The sequence below is a fragment of the Gasterosteus aculeatus genome, chromosome 4 (genome assembly GCF_964276395.1).
Source record: "Gasterosteus aculeatus chromosome 4, fGasAcu3.hap1.1, whole genome shotgun sequence".
NCBI classification, from domain to species: Eukaryota; Metazoa; Chordata; class Actinopteri; order Perciformes; family Gasterosteidae; genus Gasterosteus; species Gasterosteus aculeatus.
In genome coordinates, this window is record NC_135691.1 from 25431861 (window position 1) to 25450448 (window position 18588).

General features: G+C 43.3%; 2 protein-coding genes across 2 annotated transcripts; one reads left to right on the top strand and one right to left on the bottom strand.

Moving 5' to 3' along the window:
- Positions 1 to 534: 534 nt before the first annotated feature.
- Positions 535 to 8757, bottom strand: ccdc3a (coiled-coil domain containing 3a). The gene is made up of 3 exons (XM_040173985.2): positions 7150 to 8757; positions 6593 to 6770; positions 535 to 1469 (listed from the first exon to the last, which is right to left on the bottom strand). Exons 1-3 carry the CDS (start codon positions 7554 to 7556, stop codon positions 1176 to 1178), a joined length of 879 nt encoding a protein of 292 aa, XP_040029919.2. The 5' UTR covers positions 7557 to 8757; the 3' UTR covers positions 535 to 1175.
- Positions 8758 to 9390: 633 nt separating this feature from the next.
- optn (optineurin) lies at positions 9391 to 17385 on the top strand. The gene is made up of 13 exons (XM_040173984.2): positions 9391 to 9534; positions 10241 to 10365; positions 10650 to 10858; positions 11077 to 11238; positions 11350 to 11534; positions 12413 to 12506; positions 13415 to 13530; positions 13701 to 13850; positions 14014 to 14098; positions 14207 to 14365; positions 14463 to 14605; positions 14854 to 14939; positions 16651 to 17385. Exons 2-13 carry the CDS (start codon positions 10245 to 10247, stop codon positions 16761 to 16763), a joined length of 1623 nt encoding a protein of 540 aa, XP_040029918.1. The 5' UTR covers positions 9391 to 9534; positions 10241 to 10244; the 3' UTR covers positions 16764 to 17385.
- Positions 17386 to 18588: the final 1203 nt, after the last annotated feature.

Sequence of the window (18588 nt, forward strand, 5' to 3'; positions counted from 1 at the left end):
GATGAACCTGAAGCACATCTCTTTCTTTGCCAGATACAAGACTTATACACACACAATATCTCCCCTGAACTTAACCTGGAGGGCTTAAAAGACACGTGTGTGGATATTTGTTTTTTTTTTGTGTTCCGGTGTCCCAGGTGTTCATAGTCTCCCTCAAAGCATTGCCACTTTCACACCCATGTTTATCCAAGTAAGATTTTTTATGCAGAAAAAACCATATCAACAGACCAGCTAATGCTTACAACTTTCAAACACTGATATTGACTAAATGATGAATGAACCATCTCATGCAACATCCCGGGATTCTCATTCTTAAATGCACTACTCACGTTGGTTAAAGAAAAGGTTGATAAATTACAAGGTTCTAAAATGAAATGTAATGTTTCTTATCACTGCTTCACCATGGCATGATTACGTGGAAGGCATTTTTTATTTTTCTTATTTAACTTGAATTGGATGGTTTCTGAAAGCAAAAAGCTCACTAACCTAAAATACTTTCCAAGTACAAGTATATTTAAATACGTAAAGCTGCCGTAATCAATATTTTCTTTTATTTCAATTAACAATGGGTCAAATTAGGGTGTTGATTACAGAAGGTGTTTCATAAAGGGACAGTTATCACAAATTTGCATTTCCACTCAACTCAACATCTTGTTTTAGCGTGTTTTAGCCCATTTTGTTTGTGCCTTGGTCTGAGGCTTCAATGGTTCGATTTAATCCAATCGCATTAACATTAGTCTCCAGCTTTGTCCTCCCACCTCCCATCTCGATGTCTTTCAAATGTCTCGACGCCAATGTGAAACATTTTCTGTTGAGATGATTTTGGTTCAAATTTCAAACTTGTTGAAGCTCTTAATCAGCATAAATATACCTGTACATGACTTTTTTTTGTCATAATGTAGTTTAAAAACTTGGACCATTATTATCTCTGTCTTCCACCATCGTTCACAGCCGTGTTGGACCACACGGAGGCAACTTGTGCCGGAGACAAGCGGCAACTGAAGGCCGCAGAGCCTCAGTACTGAGACCAGACATGTTCCATTGTGTCAGATGACCAGGAAGGGGCGTGACAGGAAGGGGCGTGGCAGGAAAGGGCGTGGCCGTCTGACAAAACAGACAGGAGGGATACTAAAGAGAAAGTAGTAATGGTTGAGGGAGCCGGGTGGCGGTTTAAGTCAAAGTCGCGTCCTCTTGCGCATCGTGGTGCTCGCGTAACGGCCGGGCGGCGGCTCCTCCTGCGTTATGGCGTTGCGGTGATGTCCCGCCCTCCGCTCGGCAGCCTCCAGCCTCGCCTGCAGCTCGCGCGCCTCCTGCGCGGCCTTGCGCGCGTTCCCCAGGGAGCGCTTGACCTTGCGAATGCGCTCCTTCAGCTGCCGGTTCCTCCTCTCCGCCGCGACCAGTCGCTCCTGCATCCTGCGGCCCCGCTCCTCCTCCTCGAAGAGCGCGGCCTGCACCGAGGAGCACATCAGCTGGAGAGAGGAGGAGGAGGAGGCCGGGGAGGGGGGTGTTAAAACAAATGAAAAGTCTTGTTTAACAGGGCAAACCCAAATGTTGTAAAGCAGCAATTACTATCATGTCAGTTGGTTGAGAATGAGAAAAGAAAACAGTCCCTCGCTGGGATGTCCACAGTGCTGTTAGTTCCCATTCTCCTTTGGGAGAGCCGACACACTTAGAGGGAGGGGAGAGGAAGTGGAGGTCCTGACCCTCAACACTTAGATTCATCCATTCATACAGACTCCCCAAAGGCAAAACAAAATCAAAGGGAGGGCGTTAACTGTATGTGTGTCTTGAATATGAATATATATGTATCACCCTCATGCGCCTCCTTGACAACGAGAGGGATCACGTACTCTGATGTTTCAGGGACCCAAATTTTCCATCTCATTGGTAGAAAACGAAGCTGACCTAAACCAGCAGCACTTTGAAGAGAGGAACGGGCAAACATGGTAAAAAGGTTTTGGAAATACGCTATTACTAGCACCCATCTAGACCCAAATCTAGCCCCTTATGAAAACATAAATGCAAAAAAAGCATGTGAATATGTTTGCATATGGATTTGTATGCAACACAAGCATCCAGCTGCAATTGACCTTGGTTAAGTCCCACCACGAACGAAGACTGACCCATCATATCGTGATGCAGCATCCGTCATCCGGCCTGCTCCACAGGCTCTCATGAAAGAGTTGTACACATTTTCTCGAATTTTCACAGCCGGTTTAGTTTAATTGGATCAAGTCTTAGTTAAACGGTGCATAGTAGTGATACTCATTGTCTATCAATTAAATAAAAAATCCCTGGAGCTAACATTAGCTGACTACATTAGCACATGACTATTGAAGCTCTAAGCATGCTGCTTTTCCTTTTTAATGATTGTGATAGGGAATAAAGACCTAACCACCTTTACAGGGACGGTTATGTTCCTTAATTTTATGGTTTTCTGTCTCAATCATCATGTGATGGGCGTTAACTTTTATCTGTAACTTTAGCTAGGATCTTAATCGTGTTAAACTGTTTTTACCGCTGAATCAGTTTGACATCCTTGATAAATCATTCAAACATAAATTGCTTATCTTGTGAGCAGTTACCTCCATGCCTGCTCCTGAAGTCGCAAACGGAGGCGGGGCTCAAAGAAGTGTCAATTGAACTCAAGTCATTGCATTGACACGACAAGTTCCCTCAAGACCACTAAAGAAGTACAAACTATATTCTATTCATCTATTGCATAAATTGCACTTTCTTGTTTCTTGTTTTTCTTTGTATCCCTCTGGTTGAATGCACTTATTGTAAGTCGCTTTGGATAAAAGCATTAGCTAAATGACATGCAATGTAATGTAATCTATAATTAATTAAATTTCCTTTATTATTTAGGTGAACCGATCCTTCAAGGAAAGTCTTTCCTTTGAAAAAGGATTACGAAACAATTGTACTTTTTTTTTTTTACAGTTTGAACCCTTTCTCATGCTCACAGGAAGCTTCTCAGTGGGATTCCCCCAACACACACATGAACATGCACACGCACACCACCTGTCAAAACATCCGGTTGTTACCTGCCTGCTGTTAAGCATCATCTGTACAAACAGTATTTAGAGGACGTGTGAAGAAACACACATGCATGTACAAGTTCTCAAATTCAAGTGAACAAATCGGACCACTGAAATGCGGTGTCTCTCTTGTCTGTTTTTTCTACGGCTGTAAATGTTAAAAAGATTAAATTAGCGCTGTACAATTAACGCGTGAATCTATAAGATTATATGAAGTAGCCCAGATTCAATATTTTGAAGATGGAGAGAGCTTTTTGCGTTGGAAGTAAAACAAACAGAGGCGCGACATACAGCGAATAACTATGCAGGGGCACTATGCATTCCTCCACGTGTCAAACAGAAGGGGGGCGAGTGGCCAAACGGACACTTTAGGCACCGCTAGGCTAAGATAGCTGCTAGGCTACTTCCATCTCTTGATATTTTGGTTTCAGGGGCGGCATCTTAGATTTGGTTGGAATCTCGCCGTTCTCATTGTGGTTTCCAGTCTCAGCAGAAGGTTTTTGTCAGGGTTAGTTGTCAGCCGTGGAACACATCTCCACCCACAGATAGAGAACTATATATTCTATATATATACTATATACTATATATTATTTAAAAACTTTGTCACTGCCAAATATTATCCTTGGAAAAGTTATTGCATGAATTTACATGAATTCCTCTCTAAATGTTTGAAAAAGTGACATATGAATATTGTCGTGCTTTTGTTTTCATATAATAATGCTAAATGTAGCAAAACTGTGCAGGAATTTAGAACAAGATGCAGAGTCTTAAAAAGACAGGTGCTAAAGCAGAAAGCTTCGGACACAGTGCAAATACAGGTGTATTCAGACAGTTGGGGAAAAAAAAATGTTGAAAAAATAAAAGAGTTTTAATTTTGAACGCAAACATTTAAATCGCGTCAACATGTTCATGTCGAAACCAAAAATACATGAATGAACCTAAAAGTGAGCATGATATTGATATGTATGTTCCTTTTATTTGCTGGCTAACGACTCACGTGACTACGACTGATGAGTCACATGACAATGATTTTATTGAGAAAACACAGAAAGCGAGTGAGAGATGAAGAGATAAATGGAACACAATTGGTACAGAAAGAGGAGGAAAAACAAGGACAAGTCAGATAAAGTAGGAGCTCGAGATACTGAGCAAAACAGCCTAATACTGTTGTCGCCCTTTTATCCACATAAAATGTTAATGGGACTCTGGAACTCTTGTTAAAGGTGTTTACATGAATGTTACAACTGCAGTATTCCCTCGCTGAGGTTATAATCATTAGAGCACATGTAAACATGGAAATGTGCTGATTAAGAAGCATTTTTTTAATGGAATTTGCTTCAAAATCAACTGAAGGAAAGGAGCCCAAAAGAAAATAAAAAGTGGAATATCTTCCAAAAAATGAAAGAAATCTATAACAAAAAGGCAGGGTCGTTGTAAAAGCTGTTCTCAGTGCTGCTGATAAGAGGAGGCTTTAAAAAAAGATAATTAAGGGTTCCGGGAGAAAAGTGGATCTGTCTGAAGGGACATCTGGTTCCCACGAGACTGAAGCCAGAACCTCCCAAATTGCGTTTTAAGGGTGGTCTTGTGTCTAAACTCATACCACTGACAGAGTGATGTAGCCATGTAGCCAGGGAAAAACCTTTGAAGATCCTTTGGAGATGGATGGATGAAATTACAAAATTGGATTTTGTGGCTTTTAATTTATTCATAATTATGCTTTAGCAGCACAGAGGAAAAGACAGAAGAGAGCTTTTATTAGCTTCAAGTCTTATACAGAAAACTGGAGAGGGAAGCTCCTTTCATCTCCCCACCATAAATACCTGGAGCAAAACACCCGTTTCGTCCTGTAAATGTCTTCAACCCCTCCCTCACTGACCTTTGCCCCCACAGGTCAGAGCCTGCAGGTCATACCCGAACAGAAAGGATAAGGAAGACACTACACCATTACAAGTCAGGAATAAGCAGCATCCTGACTGTTACTTACAAAGATGCTGATATATTTATTTTATCACAAGTTACACAAATAGGTGTTGAATTACTGTGTGGATGTCGGTGCTGCGTGATGTTAAATCATGAATATTTTGTGGTTGTCCAGAGTCATATTCTGAGTTGATTTCGGAACAAGTTCAAAATGAGAGTACGTCCAAGTCGAGACCCAATGCAGTGGAAATATGTGCAAGTCATGTTGTCGAAGTTAATGGGTCAAGACTCAAGTCTATGGGGACATGTCCAATTCAATTTCACTGGAGACAAGGCTAGAACCTCAAAGACCATTTAACTGAAACATCCTCATATTGTTTTATATTGTGTTTTGACACACAGAGGCCTCTGCCTGTCTAACAAATCATATTTACATGTTATTGCTCTAGGACATCAGTAGTTAAAAACTACCAAACAAAGTCAACTCTTGGAGCAGTTAAGTCTAAGTCGGATACAACTAGTGAATTCAAAGGCTACTGTAATGACAATGATGATGACAATGATGTAACCATATGAATGAATGTCCTTTCAAATCCAGGACTTTGACCTGAGTGGCTCCATCACCAGTGGCCGAGTTCCGTCTTGTCCAAAGTGTGACCGGCTGAGCTCACTCAGAGGAGGTTTGATAATAAACACGGCAGAATCTCCTTCCTCTGTTGACACGGTCCAGCTTATCTCTCTTATGGTATTGGGTCAGCAAACATTGCATCACACTGGCGTGAATCGAAGCTGAAAACTGACACACTTTAAAGCTGCTTCCTGTCAAAGATGTGGATCTGTGTTTTTTGACCCTTGACCTCTGGATAGTCAGCATCCTGCCTCTCTGAAGAGCGTGGCATTTAATTGTGTTCATGTGAGTGAGTATTCTTGTATTCTTTGAATCCTTCTGAGGATCAGACCGGTAAGTGAGCTGTTTCTACTGATCCTTACTACGTTCCTGTCAGCAGCGTCACAACTTAACTCAGGATTAAGTGTCCACACACTCACATGCGCCCACAGATAAATGAATGAAAAACATGCACATTAAAAGCTGCAAAACCTTACCCCCCCCCCCACTGCTAATCTGTCATCTCCACGGTCACAAGATGGTGTCAACTGAGCTGACTAAAGAAGGGGGCTGTATATTAATATTCTCACAATGTAATCGGGTTGTGTAAGGAGAGGTTTTTTTTTCTTCAATGAAGCAGCAAGCACTATTATGGCAACCACCAAGCAGTTATGCTGCATACAGTCTGAAGGGGTACAACTCTATCTTGGTTTTGTATGTGATGCTGTGGAAACCAGTGCAATAACACTTTACAATAAATCATCCCTGGCTAAATAATGACAATAATAACCCTTTACTGCTGTGATGTTACTGCTCTTTCCTCTTCCTCTTCTCCTTTTACAAATTATTATTATTGTCTCTTTTGGAAGGTTATTCTTTTGTTTCAGTTTATTTAATTTAATTTAATATTTCTTATTATATATAATGTGTATCTTTTTATTCTATTTCCTTCCCTGTACATGCTGCTGTGATACCAAAATTTCCCTCTTGAGGGATCAATAAAGTATCTATCTATCTATCCTACCCTGTTGTCCTCCTGTGTGTCCCACTCCGGGCTGAAGATGTGGAAAGGATGGCTCCCTTGGGTGCAGTTGGAGAACTGGAAGAGGCTGGAGAAGGTGCGCCTGTTGTCGGACGTGTCGGCGAAGATGGCGTCCTGGAAGTTGACGCCGTGGGGCAGGATGTTGTAGTTCTCATCCATCCTGCAGAGGAGATTGTCAAAGAAACTGTGAGGAGGGAGTTGAAGCTGCTGAGGGAATTATTGGTGTTTTGGCTGACATTGTAGCAAATCAAGTATGTTTCATATGTTTAAATGAGCCTTTTTGCTATCAAATAATCAGAAGATAAAAATCTCAAGTCTCCCCTGCTGGAAATACTCTTGGCATACCAAATATTTTTATTTAACCATAGTTTTGATTATACAACTGATCAGTGCTCCAAAATAAACTGACAAATGAAAATAACTTTTTGTTGCTATTCAGCTTAATGGACTTGATAGTGACAACAATTAAACGTCTAAACTGTTAAAATAATGTTTAGAGTCCAAAAGAGTTGACTTGAATTAGGTTCTGACTTACACACCTAAGGAAGAAGAAGTAGGAGTAGTTCTCCATCACGGTGTGGGTCTGGCAGGAGAGGTACCCCAGTCCGGTCAGGTTGAGCCTTGATCCAGAAGGCACCTCCAGCATGCTGCCCCAGGCCTGATCGCACAGCAACTCCACCTCCGCTGTGTACAGCAGCCCTTCCTCCACGCCCTCGTACCCGTACCCGAACCCGAACGGCAGCGAGTTGTAAAGGCTGTCCACGCCGGTGCCCAGGGGCTCTCGGTGGATCGCCAGGACCCGGGCGTACACGATGATCTCGGCCAGCTCCGCCCGACAGACGTCGCTCAGCGGCCGCCACTCGGAAGGAAGCTGGCACCCGTGCGTAAAAGTGTCCAGATGCGCTAAAACGCCAAGCGCTGCGAGGAGAAGAGTCGTGGAAGACATCCCGAAGAGCCCGAAAGGAATCGTAGGTTGCTGGTAAAACGCCTCACAGCAGAAACCTGTGATTTTACTAATTCATTCAAAGTCAGTGTCCTCTAACATGCAAGTTTCTCAAAGTTCCACATCTGGTTTGTGACCTGGAGGCTTGATGGTGCTCTACTTCACCTAAAACTCTTGAAGCATGTAACGTTTTGCACGAGGTTCGACCACAGTGCTTTTTTCCATTTAACTAAAGGTGTACAGACTCTTTCCACCCCCAGACTCGAGAACTCAACCCTCTAACCCACTTTAAAGAAACGTAAAGCACTCCAAGCTGCTGCTGTGTTCCCCAGGGCTTCCACTTCATCTCCCACAGCAGGGGTCACAGACTTCATCAGAGCACGCGGGTGCTGCGTTCAAGGACTCTTACAACTCTCCGTAATTTTAAATTGCCTTGGAAATTCGATTGGTAGAAAATGTGTTTTTTAAACGTCTTCCAAATGTTGCAAAACATTGTAAAGCAAATTTTACATCCATAACTCTTCCTCCTAAATAAATAGTAATAGTCTGGTACACCTTATCAGATTGATCATCGTTAAAAGAGTGCGTTACTGTTGAGATGCGAAGTTCCTCGTTGAACACAATGACATCCCTGATTGATAACAGTAGCACAGTGGAGCAGATAAGGATTAGGGTAATGGTATTCATTATCTCTGATACAGTTCTCATATACTGTTCAAAAGTAGACTACATCTCTGCAGAAACGATGATGTGTCAGAGAAGGTTCCGTGTGGATCCATCAGCTTCGGCTGCATTTTCCATAAAACAAAATGCACATCACACAAACCTTTTAATAATTCAGTGGCGTTGATTAATTTCAACAGCATTTGCTTAGAATAGACGGCCATCTAACGGACATTGCCATGAACAGCATGCGTACGTTTTTCTTTTTCATATAATAGCGATATAAATAATTGTAATAAATGCTATATGTCACTCTGTGTACGTGGCTGGACCAAAACTAAAAAAGAGATGTAGAATTATATCAATGTAGAAATGGATCTATCACTATCGCCAGGTATTCAGGATCAATCGTCGTTATATATTAATTTCCAGGTGCTATCAACTAAACATGACTGTCATGCCAGTGGATTAGAAGATGAGTATTGCTGTGCAGCTCAATGAAAATGAATCTGCGTGTAGTCAACCACTGTTGCTGACGCACTCCCATTGGCCACAAATGATTTATTTATATGCATAAAATACATTTTCTTCTAATGTTACGCTTGCATCACAGACGAATTTCTATCATATTAACGTTCTGTTGCGTCTGCTTTTACTATGGAAATCTAACGTGTGCACGTCCGGTTGAGGGGCTTCGCTTCGAATTTTCAAAAAGTTGTGAGTTTGTCTCGTTTTTTGGTTCTAAACGAAAAACGAGAAAACGACTGTCCACTTCCGTTTTACCGTTTTGGATTCAAAACGAAAAACGAGAAAACGACTGTCCACTTCTGTTTTACCGTTTGGGATTTAAAACGAAAATCGAGTGTTTTCGTTTTCTGGTTTTTAAGGTAAAAGGGACTATCAAAACGTACACGAAACAGTGCCCCCCAGTACGCCCCCAAGTGGTGGGAGGTCAACAAACAAAACAATACCAAAATGCCTCACGGTCCATTGTCAATAAAAACAACAACTTCAAAATGCATCTCTGAAATAAACAATTCAGAATCCGAATAAAGTAATTTAAACAAACATAATTCACTGTTAAAAGAAGTGTTCAATTCTTGTACCGTTTGCAAACAAAACGCTTTTGTCAATGCGTGATTTTATTTTGAAAATAATTCCCGGACAGTGCTTGGTTTCCGTACGTGAGTGACGTTGTACGTCACAAACCCAGAAGCAGCACGACATTGCTCGACACATTCCGCAGCTCTCTCCGAGTTTGCGTGTATCTCTGGAGGAAAGTGTCGGACCACGTTCATTTCCATATACTTCACAGCGGGTGAGTGTGAACACTTCTACGCGTTTTCAAGCGGTTTTTTCGTGACGCAGTTTGCCTCATCTGAGTTATGAGCAAGTCACTGCTAACTTTTCCGTGTTTACCAGGAGTCGCGCGCCGGATAGCCCCATCTTGAAGAAAGCGAAACTAAAGTTTTAAGAGCGGATGCTAAAAATAACATACAAGGGCGCCGTGTGTCCGCGACATTCGTTGTATTGTACGTAATTGTGTCGGGCAGTCGTCATTGAGTAATTGTTTGGCCATAGTGTGTTTCCCCTCGTTACCATAATGTGATTTTACTATCATATGACCTGCTGATGAGATCATTCGGGCTGTGTGCTCCTGATACCGAATGCTGAAGCACTGAGTCATTCAGTGATGTCAGCAAGGGACTTTTTATTTATGTGCACTGTCAACATGGCAGGGGGAAAACAATAGTCCCATGTTATTATATTTTATTATAAGTTATTCATTCTGCCTGTCAAATTAAAACAAGACTCTGTCAGTGCAGTTATTCCTGTGGACACGATTATGCTCAGACCACATGATGTCTCTGAATCAACGTTTTATCTGTGTGTGTGTGTGTGTGTGCATAGTGACTCCCAGTCTCCTCACAGATCAGTAAGAAGTCCAATGTTCCAAAGAGAAAATCTTTCTCACGATTCTGTTAATATTCAAAATCTCAGTCTCTTGTTTTTGTCCTTCTCAGCGCCATGGCGTCTGAAGGCCCTATGATGAATGGCGACATCTCTCGCTCTCCCGGTCAGTCAGGTGCGTTGGAGGAAACCCTGCAGCAGATGAACATCCTCATCCAGGAGAACCGAGACCTGAAAGGTGAGGACAGGTGGACGAAGGTGTAAGTCTAGAATTATTTTTTTCTGTTCCGCAACATAGCGTTCTGAATGCTCTTATTAGGTCTCATAGTGCCCGAGGGTCGAGAGTCAGGGGAAGCATAACTTCCTGACGGCTCTTGTCAGGGTGGTTTCCGAGTTGTAGCGTGATAGACCTACTGGACCGGTGTATTGGGAAACACATGGCTGAAGAATGGCAAATTACTCGGCCTGCTGCGATTTGTATTCATTCAAATTATTTTCGGCTCGTGTCTGTTGCCACCTCAGAGGCCCTGCGTCAGACCAACCTCATGATGAAGGACCGTTTCGAAGGTCTATCCGCGTGGCGGGAGAAGCAGCGGGAGGAGCGGGACTTCCTGGAGAACAAGCTGGAGGACGCTCGGGGACGCATGGAGGCGTTGACCCTCCAAAACCAGGAGCTTGGCAAGAGGAGGGTGGGGGACGGGAGAACAGAGGCAGCCCTGGGAAGCGTGCTGGTGAGAATATAGAGGGTCAAATCATCTGACAGATTAGAGTTATAACAATAATAATACAATTATTATAATATATCATATTTTAAAATTATATTAATTATATAATTACATAATTTTAAGCTAAACTAAGCAGGGTTTGCCCGGCTGACTTTACATCAAATCTCACAAGATTTAAGCCTTCATGGTATTGTATTGTAATTTCCGCGTGATGTGGTCTCCAGGCGGTGTCATCCAATCAGAACGCTGAGCTGGAGGCTCTGCGGGCCCAGGTCTCTCGCCTGCAGGCAGAGAAGAACGACCTGGTGGCCATGAACTCGGAGCTGCAGCTGAAGACAGACCAGGACTCGCACGAGGACTCCTTCATTGAGATCATCAGGGTCTCGGTGAGTCGACACACACCTTTTCAGCGTGGAAAGGCCTCATCTAATAAACCAAAAATAAGCCTGCAACTGCCGCTCTGGGATATATTTGTGTGTGTGTGTGTTTCCTCTTAGGATGACGGCGTAGACGGTGTGAGCGGTGCGTGTGGTTTGGAGAGGAGCCGACGTCCAGACCTGAGCATGACGGCGTCACGGCTGGAAAGCGAGGAGATGACCGTCAGCCAGCTGCTCCAGTCACTGAGGAATGAGACGCAGCGGGGCGAGCGACTGCAGGGCGAGCTCCAGGCCTCCGCTGCCAGGTAGGCGACCCGGCTCGCCGCTAGCTGATGCCAGGGCTGGGCGGTTTTAAATTTCCTTACGGTATGAATTCTTCACAAGCCGTAACAACTGAACTGCAGAATTCATTCATACCTTGTCGCAAAGCGTTAAAAACCATTCCAAAGTTGGCCGCTGGAATTGCCTCTGGTGGCAACACCAGCAGCCACAACATTGGTCCTTTTCGGCATCCATCCATCCATCCATTGTCAAACCGCTTATCCTGCACACAGGGTCGCGGGGGGGCTGGAGTCCATCCCAGCCAACTTCGGGCGATAGACAGGGTACAACCTGGATTGGTCGCCAGCCAATCGCAGGGCCACACAGAGACATACAACCATTCACACATCTACGGGCAATTTAAAGTCCCCAATTAACCTGATCCCCAAAGCATGTCTTTGGACTGTGGGAGGAAGCCGGAGAACCCGGAGAGAACCCACGCAGACACGGGGAGAACATGCAGACTCCACACAGAAAGGCCACTGGGCGGAATCGAACCCAGGACCTTCTTGCTGTGAGGCGACAGTGCTAACCACCGCGCCACGGTGCCGCCCCCTTTTTGGCATCAATAAATGAATGTTAGGAAAAAAAATACTGTGAAATAGCAGAACACCGTCAGAATCTTGCAAAATACAGTGATAGGAATTCTTGGCCACGCCGCCCAGCCGTAGCTGATGCTCTCTCTCGTCAAGCCAGTTGAAGCTGAGTTTATGGCATTAGGAAACACACAGGATGTCAGAATGTTGTTCCCTGCACTTTTTATTTCAGTAAATCAAATGAGCAGGAACGTATATGAATATAATGTGTATCTGTTTTAATTATTTTTACTTCTTGACATGTGTTGGACATATTACTTGAACAGAATTAGCGAGCTGGAGAAGAGAAAGACGGATGTGGAGAAATCAACACAGACCCCCCAGACAGAGACCAAGGAGGATTCCGGGAAAGAAGAAAAGGTATTTGCTTAACAGTTAAATTCCTAAATCTGGCAGCATTTTATTGTAGTGTTGCAATAATCAATATATTGACTTATTGCAATTGGTATATGGAAATTAACGCAATTATTTTTTGGTGCAGCGATATCTTATATTTATTTCTACATAAAAATGAGTGTCGCCAACATTTTAGCCGATCGCGCTGCCTCTGTCATCTTGTCTGATTTCTTCGCCTCTGCTTTCGAAAGCAGAGGCGTCTCCTCACACACACACACACACACACACACACACACACACACACACACACACACACACACACACACACACACACACACACACAGACGTAGACACACACACATACAGACAGAGCGGAAACTAACCGGTTTTCTTTATCGGGACATCTACAGTCAGTTAGGAAAGGAAGTCTTTTGGCCAATTGGCAGCGGGGCCGAGACGCCCCGTCTCCCCCTGCAGGCCACGGAGCGTGTCGCCCTAACAGCGGTTGAAGCCTCCGCGTCGCGCCTTTCCGTTGAACACATTTCCTTACCGCATGAAGCCAGAGGCTTTGCCCCGATCCCTGTCCCTTGCACTTTTTTGTTAAAAACGGTGTATTTATTGTTTTTGTTTTATTTATTTAGTGTATATTTTTTCACATTCCGATTCTAAATATTCTGAAGAATAAGACATCCTTTGAAAGAACGTATTTGCATTACTATGCTATTATATATTCATATTGTCATTATGTAATCAGTGACTTATATGGTATAGAAAATACAATAATATTGTAATTAATTTATTACCAAAAGTAGTTATCGTGAGTGGTGTCATTGTACTGTGTGCATTCGGCAGTCCGACAATGGTCCATTCATTTTTGCAGTGTTTTGTTTTTCTCAGCTCAGTGATGCTGTCATTGTGCTAACATTCTTCAGGCAGCATCGGAGGTGGAAAATCTGAAGTGTCAGATGATGACACTGTTCAAGGACCTGCAGCAGGCCCAGAGCAAGCTGTACGAAGCAGAAGGCATGAAGAAGAACCTGCAAGACAGGTTAGGCCAGCACAGTCTGCTCTGAACCTGAAAATCGTTTAGTGAACGAGCCAACAACAATACCAGTTTTTTTTTTTTTTTAAAGCAAAGCTCTCCTTCAGGCAACGTTCTCGTGCTTTATTACCACCTGTACACACACACACAAACCATTCTGTTCCTCTCGTGTCCAGATGTCGCGAGGTGGAGCAGGACGTGGTCACTCTGAAGGCTCAGCTGGGGGAGAAGCAGGCCGTTCAGTCGGAAAACAGCCGACTGAAGCTGCAGGTGGACAGCATGCAGTCTCAGACCCAGATGGAGCAAAGGAAGGCCGGGGAGGAGAGGTCAGAGACGACACATATATGTACATGTTTATGTGGATCTGACTGCTTTCACTCTCTGGAAAAAAATAGATATCTGAACTGAGTTTCTTTCCCAGTTGTGTTCATCCTATATTTGGACACGCCCACTGGGTCACAGTTAACCCCTTTGCCTCCTAACTCACAGGACCAACCTGGCCCAGCTGAAAGATGCCTACACCAAGCTATTCGAAGATTACAATGAACTCAAAGAGGAGAAGAAGAAGAGAGAGGTCAGTCAGTGAAGACAAGGACCGTTTTAGCGAGATTTCCATCAAACCCAATGCAGTTATAAGAGAAATGGGAGCCAGACGTGTGACCTTTTGCCCTCTGCTCTTCAGTCTCTCATGGTGCAGAAGGAGGTGGTGGAAGAGATGCAAGAACGTCTGAGTTCTGCCGAAGAGGCCCTGGCTGCCAAACAGAACCACATCGACCAAATGAAGCAGGAGATCTTCAGCAAAGAGGAGAAGCTACAGACAATATCCGTGTTCCAGGCTCAGGTCAGCAGGTTGACGATTTCTCCACGTTGACTGAACCAAAGCACCGTCGCACCCAGAGTTTCAGACGTTTCACTCGTGCTTATTTGCTTTATCGCAGGCGGAGGTCTACTCCTCTGACTTTTACGCAGAGCGAGCAGCGAGGGAGAAACTCCATGAAGAGAGGGAGCGTCTGGCCGCTCAGCTGGAGTACGTAAAGAAGCAGAACCACCAGCTGCAGGAGGAGTTAGACTCGCTGGGCAGGTACGGAATCAAACCGGAGATCAAGTCTGATGCTGACGTGCTAACAGGCATAAGTCTAGCATAGTTAACGAAGGATCTTGGGCAAATATATACAGGTGTTGGTTGAAGATCGCTCTTGTGAGAGGAGTTTTATTTATTTATTTATTTCAGTTTAGCTTAGGCCGTAAAATCCGTGGTCCTGCGGTTGGTCTGCTTTGCTTTGACACCACAAACCAACTGCACCCGTGTGACACCCGCCTTCTTCACAGGCAATCACTGAACGAGATGAAGAAGAGACACGTGCCACCGGGAGGAAATCCGCACGGAGCCACCGCTAGTCTGGTCGGAAGAGGAGGTACTTCTGCTTTATGTCATATGTTTTTGGAATTGCAGGTTTTTACCTGATAAATAGGTAAAAACGCTTAGTGTGACGCATCCAGAAATTGTAATTCCTCAGTTTGATGGCCACATATTTGCATTTGAACAAACATGATACAACAGGCTAATTAGTATAGATACATTAGTGTAGACCAGGGGTGCTCACATTTGTTTTGGCTCGCAAGTTACTTTTCAATTGACTCAAGTTGTGGCGATCTAAATTGGGCACGCCAGGTAGAGACTCATTAGTTTAGCCTTTTTGACCGTGCCAAGCAAGCTATTTCTCTCCCTTTTACACTCTTTATGCTAAGCTAAGTTTATCATTAAACCATGGTTTAGACATCCAAATGAATACCATTCCCCATATTATTATTTTTTGTTAAGTGCATGGCCTACAATTCTATATTTATATATGAAGATTTGCACATTCGCCCAGTGGCCTTTCTGTGTGGAGTCTGCATGTTCTCCCCGAGTCTGCGTGGGTTCTCTCCGGGTACTCCAGCTTCCTCCCACAGTCCAAAGACATGCTCTGGGGATCAGGTTAATTGGGGACTTTAAATTGCCCGTAGATGTGTGAATGCGAGTGTGAATGGTTGTATGTCTCTGTGTAGCCCTGCGATTGGCTGGCGACCAGTCCAGGGTGTACCCTGTATCGCCCGAAGTTGGCTGGGATGGACTCCAGCCCCTCCGCGACCCTGTGTGCAGGATAAGCGGTTTGACAATGGATGGATGGATGGATTTGCACATTTAAAACATAGTTTCAAGGACTACATTGACCATTTAAATTCACATCTAAAGGAATAGTGTAATTTCTCTGTGACAGTGACTGAGTTGCTTACTATTTACTGACCTTAAACACACCTACCAATTACAATTATGCTTTTCCAGTTGTACTGTAGCAAATAGGATAGCTTCCAATGGAAAAAGAAAGACCACTTACTTAGCTACATACTTAAAATGACTGTCTATGTGCAATACTAAATTGCATTAAATTTCACATTAATTTCTCACCTGATCATCTGCATGTCCAGAGCTTGTCCCTGTCTGGCCACTGCTTTCATCTTGCCTGTCTCTTTCCCTGTCTCTGTGATGCCTGCATTGTGACCAAATGTAATTTTATCAGAAAAACAGTGACTCGTGCTTTTATGAGGCTACTCGTTTTATTTGCTTACACATTTAGTTCGTAGTTACTTACTGTCTGAAAAACAACGCGAATGCTCGGCTGCTGGCACAGTTTTCTCTGCTTTTTAGGTAACCTAAAATCCTCCATTACTCTACCCTAAGGTGTCGAACTCATTTCAGGTTCGCGCCAGTTCGCTGGTGGCCGAAACTGCCGTGCACAGTAAGAGGACAATTGAAAACGTGAAGAAAAACGCTTGGTGGCGCTTGGGAAATATGTCAAGAGGGACGAGCGCACATAATTAGAGAATCCGGTCAATTTTCAAAATAAACATTTTTTTCAGAAAAGAAAAAAAAATCTTTCTGTGGTGCAGCCCGGCACCAAATGGCCCACGGACCGATACCCGTCCGCGGTCCGGTGGTTGGGGACCACTGTATTAACTAACTGACCCGTAAATCGTGATTGGTAGAATTTATTGCAACGCAGCCACCGGTCTGAAAGGTAGGCCAGGGCTCGCTCAGTGACTGGGACATCTATCGAGGTTGTGATCACTGTCTCTGACTCTCAGGTGCCGACTGGCAGCATCAGGGGAATATTCCAGAACATGCATGTCCCAAGTGCAATGACATCCTGCCGGACCTGGACTCCCTGCAGATCCACATCATGGACTGCATCATCTAGACCTCCACCGTTAAAACATCCATGACAACAGTGGCTCCATTTACACCTCAATCTAAGTCTTCCTCTGCTCTCACAGTTCCACGGTCACCTGGGTACCGGTAATATTCACCTTACGAAGGGAAGAGTTCACTTTTTGGTAGGATTTAAAAGAAAAGGATCCTACGGCTTTATTTAGGGAATTATTGCTCCCCTCTAATTTATTTTAAACTTGAGAATTCGTTGAAATTAAAGAAGACAAATTTTTGAAGTGTCAAGTTTGGAAAAGAGTTACACAAACCCTTTTGTAATTAGACGGTCACGTGTGCGATGCAGACATTCAATAAGTTCAGCCTTTGCAAGTTGGGGTATAAACGTTAAAAAAGTTCCAATGGAATTCTATCTATATTCTTTGCTAGGAAAAGCTTTTTCAGCTGATGACTGGGTGGTTGGCGAACGCACAATGTAGGCACTTTAATATGAAGATACCCTGTAACTAGTATGTAATATATTTAACTTGTTTAGTTATCCGTCACTGTAAGCCCAGCCTTTCTACGTCTTTGTGCAGGAGGCTCAAAGTAGTCTGCTCAAAAGTAGTCTTTCAGATTCCATGTTGTACTCCTGAATAAAAATAAAATCTGCAAAATCCTGTCTTCTTCTGGTCATATTGTAACAGTACTGGAAGATTATTTCTGTGACTAAGTTTATGAAAAACCCTTGAGTTTAATGATACAATTGACTTGAATTCAACCTGAACTTAGTGATAAACAGCAGGCCCGTATCAGCGGGTGTCCTCATTACTTGAACAGCGTAGTCACTGTTTTTGTGCAACAGAGGAAAAAAAGACATTATTTAAGGCCCTGTTCTTTAAATATACGCTATTGAACAGTGTACTAATACTGATGCAGCTGTTTAGAACCTTCCTAATGCAGTCTTTGTCTTCGCATGCGGCTTCATCCACAGAGCTTGTTACTTAAGTTATATTCTAATGGTCATTCTGAAAACAAAGACTTTCTTTTTGAGACTTTAGTCCCACAATCTTTTTTTATTTTAAAGGGCAATTTAGTCATTTGAATTGTCAACATCAGACATGAGGCCACTATATGTTCCCCATGTGGAACTAGAACCTGGTTTTATTGCTCACATAACATTCTGTACTTCCGTGGAACTTCATTATTGAAACCCAAACAACGATCTTCTCAAAAGTTTTGTTTCCTTTTTCAACTACATTGGTTTATAGCCACATGAATTCACTGCCACTGTTACCATTATCGTTTTCGTACTGATGATAGCTGGTCACATAGAGCAGCAAACACGCATAGCAAGCCCTCTGCTTCATAAAAGATTCAGTCGTTGTTTGTATCCCTCCACCCCTAGAGGCAATGTAAGCCTGCCGAATGACAACGTATCTACCGTGAGTTAATGGTATACTGATGTTTAAATATTATCTCTTAAAACATTATTTTAAAGTAAATACATACAGCGTGTTTGAAATGAAATTAAAATGCAATCTTCTTTAATTCTATTACTTTTTACTACATCCTGATTACTGGTTTCACCTTACAGATCATAACAAATCCACGATGAACTACATGGGATGTGATCAGTTTCAGCACATCTGACTAGAAATGCCAACAAACACAGTGACTTGTTTTGTGAATACTGGTTCATAATTTAGAATGACATACTGCTTGGTGCTCCAATGCTATGCATTATAGATTTCAAACTTCTGAGTCGACCTCGGGATGGGCCCGTCAAACCACTGTCCATGTGCCCTGCTTGTGACTTCCCGTAGAGGGCATCAGGATCCCTTTCTTTCTCACAATTCTTTGCTTCAATCTGCTGAGCA